Source organism: Otolemur garnettii, unplaced genomic scaffold, assembly GCF_000181295.1.
Source record: "Otolemur garnettii isolate 467f Iridium unplaced genomic scaffold, OtoGar3 scaffold00057, whole genome shotgun sequence".
Classification (NCBI taxonomy): domain Eukaryota; kingdom Metazoa; phylum Chordata; class Mammalia; order Primates; family Galagidae; genus Otolemur; species Otolemur garnettii.
In genome coordinates, this window is record NW_003852452.1 from 7,249,860 (window position 1) to 7,256,336 (window position 6,477).

Below are 6,477 nucleotides of genomic sequence, written 5' to 3' on the forward strand. Positions count from 1 at the left end.
CACGCTCACAGCAACCTCCAACTCCTGGGCTCAAGCGAGTCTCCTGCCTCCGCCTCCCAAGTAGCTGGGACCACAGGCGCCCGCCACAATGCCTGGCCATTTTTTGGTTGTAGCCATCGTTGTTGTTTGGCAGGCCCGGGCTGGGGATTCGAACCCGCCACCTTAGGTGTCTGTGGCTGGCGCCTTAGCTGCTTGAGCCACAGGCGCCGAGCCAACACGATCTAATTTAAATTGAGCTGTACTTCTTTCTTCTAATAACTGAGAGGATAACTATCGCCAGCAGCAAATACAAGCTCCTCTGCTTCCCAACCCTGTCCATCCTATGAGCGGTGCGTCCAGGCGCTGAGCAGTGCGGAACCTGCTGCCATCTGCCTGGACTTTCAGTAAAATGGCTCCTACACAATGACCATACCGAAGAATCAGCTCTGGGTGCCACCAAACTGCCCAGAAACGGCCTGGGTGCCTCAGGCCACAGAGACGCGACGTCTCAGTGGGCCAGAGGGCAACCCCAGATTTGATGTCTTTTTGGCTCTCTGGACCCGGAACTCCCTTCATCTCTTCCTCCCCACACTCCTTTCTTTTTCCCTTCGCCCTTGTAACGCAGCGTGGAGGACGGAACAGGCGGGCTCCACGCGCCGTCCGGTACCCCCGCGGGCATCACGGCAGCCCCGGCGGGCGGCGGGGCCGGTGCACCCGGGAGCGCGGGGAGTCTCCGGGCACGCGCGCCCTCGCGCCTCCCGCCCTCGCGCGCCCGCAGCCCCGGCGCCGGGGCCTGCAGCCTCCGGGGCCTCCCCGAGAGCCGGATCCAGCCGGCAGCTCGAGCCGGCGACCGGGGTCCCGCGGGCGGAAGTGCGGAGGGCGGCGGGGGAGGAGGCTGCGGGCTGGGGGTTGGGATTCCCTCCCCGCCTGACGCCGCCGGGAGAGCCCGAGCGCGGACGCCCCGCGCGCCGGCCGGCCCTTTTTTGGCTCTGAGGGAGACCTGCAGGGCAGGGCCGCCGCTTTGGGGGAGCGGGGCTGAGCCGCTGCCGGCAGCAGGAGGAGGGGCCGCCAGACAGGCCGGGCGAGCGCGGGAGCGGGCGGCCCTTCTGCTCCCCGCTCCTCCCGGCCGCCATCCCTGTGCGCGCAGCACCCGGAACCCGGCGGGAAGCCCGGCGGCCTCCGGCGCCCCAGCCATGTCGGCCGAGGAGATGGTGCAGATCCGCCTGGAGGACCGCTGCTACCCGGTGAGCAAGAGGAAGCTCATCGAGCAGAGCGACTACTTCCGCGCCCTCTACCGCTCCGGCATGCGCGAGGCCCTGAGCCAGGAGGCCGGCGGCCCGGAGGTGCAGCAGCTGCGCGGCCTCAGCGCGCCGGGCCTGCGGCTCGTGCTGGACTTCATCAACGCTGGCGGCGCCCGCGAAGGCTGGCTGCTGGGCCCGCGGGGGGAGAAGAGCGGGGGGCTGGAGGAGGAGGAGGAGATGGACGAGGTGAGCCTGCTGTCCGAGCTCGTGGAAGCGGCCTCCTTCCTGCAGGTCACGTCCCTGCTGCAGCTGCTGCTGTCCCAAGTGCGGCTCAACAACTGCCTGGAGATGTATCGCCTGGCGCAGGTGTACGGGCTGCCCGACCTGCAGGAGGCCTGCCTTCGCTTCATGGTAGTGCACTTCCACGAGGTGCTGTGCAAGCCCCAGTTTCACCTCCTAGGGTCTCCTCCCCAGGCCCCCGGGGACGTCAGCCTGAAGCAGAGGCTGAGGGAGGCCCGGATGACTGGGACTCCTGTCCTGGTGGCCCTGGGGGACTTCCTGGGAGGACCCTTGGCCCCGCACCCCTACCAGGGCGAGCCCCCATCCATGCTCAGGTACGAGGAGATGACTGAGCGTTGGTTCCCGCTGGCCAACAACCTTCCTCCGGACCTGGTGAACGTCAGGGGGTATGGGTCCGCCATCCTGGACAACTACCTCTTCATAGTGGGCGGGTACAGGATCACTAGCCAGGAGATCTCCGCCGCACATTCCTACAACCCCAGCACCAATGAGTGGCTCCAGGTGGCCTCCATGAACCAGAAGAGGTAAGTCCCCTGCCGAGGGCCTCCGCTTTCTCATTCATTCACTCGTTCATTAATCATTCCCCGCCTTTACTGAGCCGTCAGGGGGATTGCCTTGTGGTGGGAATGACATCTTCTGGAGTTTGCTGGCTTTGACCCTGGCAGAGTTCCTGGTGAACTTAGAACTTACAAAGAGGAGGTCCCAATGAGGTCAAGTGGCAGCATGGTTTCCTTACAGGTATGGGGCCTTTCGGCAAAACTGCTTTCTTTGCCTCCATTATCCTAGTGGAAAAAAAAGAGGTTGCGGTTTCCAAGAAGGATACTTTAAAAGAAACTGTTTCGTTTTCACTTTTTTTCAGTTTTTAGGATCTGATCCTGATTATGATGGCACACTGGACAGTGTGTGACACTGACTTTAGGGGGTGTTTTGTTGGGTACAAGTCAGTGATCAGGAGATAAGCATTAGAAAGTGATTCACGGTTGTCATGTAGGACTGCCTTTCTTATTTATTATCTTCTCTTTTGCTTCTTACTTTTTTCCCAGACAGGCATCGTCGTTGACCCAAAGCTTGATCCTGGCAATGGTTTACTGCAGAATTGGAGTATTTCCACCCACTCCAACCTTCTCCCTTTCTATCCTGCAAATCTCTCCAGCCATGAACATGGGTAACTTGAAGAAAGGGAAAGGAGAAGCTTAGGGGGTGGGGAAGTAAGGAAAGGAGCTGGGAAAGGAATATGAAAACAAGAGCAAAGCCAATAAAAGAAAAGCTCGTAGGAAATAAAAATGGCAGGGCCCAGGCCGCCTCAGAGCCATTCAGAAGTGTGGAGAAGAATCAATGCATGCCCCTCCCTCTCAAAAGATGGGGTACCCTTTCTTTCTGTTCTTTTGTTAGGTCTCCAGCCTCATCAGGGTCCCTACTCTGACATGTGGAGCAAGGAGTTGAGGGACTCACCGCTAGGCAAAGTCTCAGCAGCAGTGGGAATCCTTTATTCATAGATACTTGACTTAAGGGTCTGCCTGGCCTATTTAGGGAACATTGGCTTCATTTCTACTATAATATAAAATTTATTTTGGAAAGTATGCTTCTTTCCTGATAAAAATAATACAAGTTATGGAAAACTGGAAAAATGCAAAAGAAAGAAGGCAGAAAGACTTTCAGTCCTTCTTTTTCTTCCTAGAGGCAGCAACTACAGGTTGACAGTATTTTCTTTTTTCCCCCCTCCCCCCACCCCCAGGACAGAGACTCAGGCTGTCATCCTGGGTAGAGTGCTGTGGCATCATAGCTCACATCAACCTCCAACTCAGACTCAAGCGATCCTCTTGCCTCAGTTTTTTCTATTTTTAGTAGAGATGGGATCTGGCATTTGCTCAGGCTGGTCTCAAACTTGTGAGCTCTAGCAATCCACCTGCCTCAGCCTCTTAGAGAGCTAGGATTACAGGTGTGAGCCACCGCGCCTGGCCAGGTTGGCAGTATTTTCTTCTAGCCCCTTCTTAATGCATTAATTACATTGTTGAGATGATATTGCATTAAAATTTGGTATCAGAATTTTTTTTTTTTTTGAGACAGAGTCACTCTGTCACTCTGAATATGCCACCTTCGTTAGAATGCTATGGCATCATAACTCACAGCAACCTCAAACTCTTGGGCTTAAGCGATCCTCTTGCTTCGGCCTCCCTAGTAGCTGGGACTACAGGTGCATGTCACCACTCCTGGCTAGTTTTTCTATTTTTAATAGAGATGGGGTTTTGCTCTTGTATAGGCTGATCTTGAACTTCTGAGCTCAAGCAGTCCATTTGCTTCAGCCTCCCAGAGTGCTGGGATTACAGGCGTTCACCCCTGCACCCTGCCAGAAGTGTCTTTATTAAACACATTCTAAGAGCTTCCATTGAAACAACAAAGAAGCGTTCAGTAGTTCTGGGTGGTTCTTACATTAAGGATGGTGGCCCTGGGTTCTCTGTCTCCTTTTCAACATGTGTCTCCAGTGACATCAGTACTCCACATGCTGTCCTTCGCTTCACTACTCTGAACACTTCAGAGTCCTTTTTCTTCAGAAACCCTTGGTTATCTTCATCTTTTTTTCTAAGAATGCCTTTTCTCTTCTCTCCAAGAATAAAAGCATTCAGGTAAAACATTCTTCTTAGAAAAACTGCGAATTGACACAGAAAACTACAGAATAAAAAGCATAAATGTATCTATGGATATATGTTATATTTGCATATTATAAATGTATAAATATTTATATTTGTAAACTCTATATATATTTATGTAAATATGATTGACCCTTAAACAGTTTGAGGGTTAGAGGCACTGACCCCCACACCGTCCACATATAACTTTTGATACCCCAAAAACTTCCCTACTTACAACCTGCCATTGACTGGGAAGCCTTACTGGTGACATGAACAATTGTTTAATACATTTTGTATATGTATTGTATATACTGTATTCTAACAGGAAAGTAAGCTAGGGAAAAGAAAATGTTATGAAGAAAATCATATAGAAGAGAAAACATTTAATTGTAGGTAGAAGTGGATCGTTAGAAAGGCCTTCATTCTTTTTCACGTTGAGTAGGCTGAGGAGGAGGAGGAGAAAGAGGAAAGGTTGGTTTTTTGTCTCTGGGGTGGCAGAGGTCGAAGAAAATCTGTGGATAAGTGGAACCCTGCAGTTCAAACCCATATTTTTTCAAGGGTCAACTATATAAGTATGTTGATTGTGCTTAACAACTGGGAACGATATCTACATATGTTCATACGCATGTGGGGGTGTGTATCACCTAATCCAGATTTATTTTCACTCTAAAATTGGCTATGTTAATTATTATGGAACTTGGTATTTCCGCTTAACAGTATACTGTATCTGAGAGTTTTTTCTGTGTCAGCCAATGTAGATGTAGTTTAGTTAAGGGCTGTGTAGCATTCCAGCCTGTAGCTGCACTATAATTAGCATTTCCCTTTTTCATGAACATTTAGGTCGCTTCCATCCATCATTATAAACAATGCTATATTGAACATCCCAGAGTGTGTGTATCTTAGTAAGTAAGTGTATGCGAATTCCATATGTCAAATTCCTGGGTAGGTGGAGCAAAGTGCGCGCCTGATTACATTTTGGTAGCTCCTGCCAAATCACCCAAAACAGTGTTCTAATTTCCTCTTGCATCAACGGTGTCTAAGCTTGCCAGTCCCATGTCTTCTTGCCAAAACAAGATATTATCGTCTTTTTTTTTTTTTTTTTAACTCTATTGGGCAAAAACACTGGTGTGATTTTTCCTGATTAGAAGAGAAATTATTTTTTTCATGTTTCTTGACCATTTGTATTTCTTTTGTACATGGTCTTCTCTGGTTTTCTAAACATTGGCGTATCTTTTTCACATTCATTTTGGAAGCTTTAAGTATATATACGGTTATTATTCTCTTATCTGGTATGTAACTGGCATGTATTTCCCCATGCTTCTTTTTCTGTAGGGTTCAAAAATGAAGTCCCCAAGTGGCCGGGCACGTAAAGTTAGTGAGTAGAGCGGTGGGTGGAGTTACAGCGAACCGGAGCCCTACTGCCCCGCCGAGAAGGGGCGCCGCCTATCGGCCACAGCTGGTTATTTCTAAGCGGGAGCGAGGGAGTGGTTGTGCCCTAGGTCCAAATGTTACAGTTTTTAAATGTTGGTTGCTTACTCCATTTAAAAAATAACCATCAGTAATGAAGACCTTGTAGACCAAACAAAAACCTTGTAGCCCAGCCCTTGTGAGCACCAGTTTTGGACTTCGGGTTTATACTGTGTATGAAGAAGTTTTAATTTTTTTGTAGGCAGATTTGTCATGTGTATCCTCTGTGTTTTGTCTCCTACATGGGAAAGGCTTCTACAAGCCAAGAGTATACAAATACTCATCTGTATCAAATTCCATTTTTTTTTTTTTTAATTTTGTTTGTTTCAGAGTCTCTGTCGCCCTAGGTAAGAGTACAATGAAATCACAGCTCACCACACCTTCAAGCTCTTGGGCTCAAGTGATCCCCTTGTCTTAGGCTTCTGAATAGCTGGGACTATAGGTGCTGGCGTGATGCCCAGCTAGTTTTTCTATTTTCAGTAGAGACGGAGTCTCACTCTTGCTCAGGTTGGTCTTGAACTCCCAAGCTGACGTCCATCTTGGTCTCCCAGAGTGCTAGGATTATAGGGGTGAGCCCTGTGCCTGGCGTGTATCAAGTTCTATTACTTTTATAATGTTATCTTTTTACATTTAGATCTGAATACTCTAGCCAGGGTGACAGAGCAAGACTGCCTCTAAAAAAGAGTTGTTTCATTCTGTTTGGATTACATTGTATTTATGGGTTAATTTAGGTGAGGACAGTTTTATAATACTTTAACCAGAAAAAATGATTTGTTTTCTTTCATGTATTTAGATCTTTTGGTTTTTTTAGGAAAGGATTCCTTTATTATCATCAAAGAGTCTGTATTATTATTATTATT

General features: G+C 49.3%; 1 protein-coding gene across 1 annotated transcript in view; it reads left to right on the forward strand.

Moving 5' to 3' along the window:
- Positions 1-815: 815 nt before the first annotated feature.
- Positions 816-6,477, forward strand: part of KLHL42 (kelch like family member 42) — a 21,227-nt gene continuing 15,565 nt past the window's right edge. Inside the window, exon 1 of the mRNA XM_003792476.2 lies at positions 816-2,044. Within this exon, the coding sequence (XP_003792524.1) occupies positions 1,173-2,044 (872 nt within the window). The 5' untranslated portion in view covers positions 816-1,172. The remainder of the gene's footprint in view (positions 2,045-6,477) is intronic.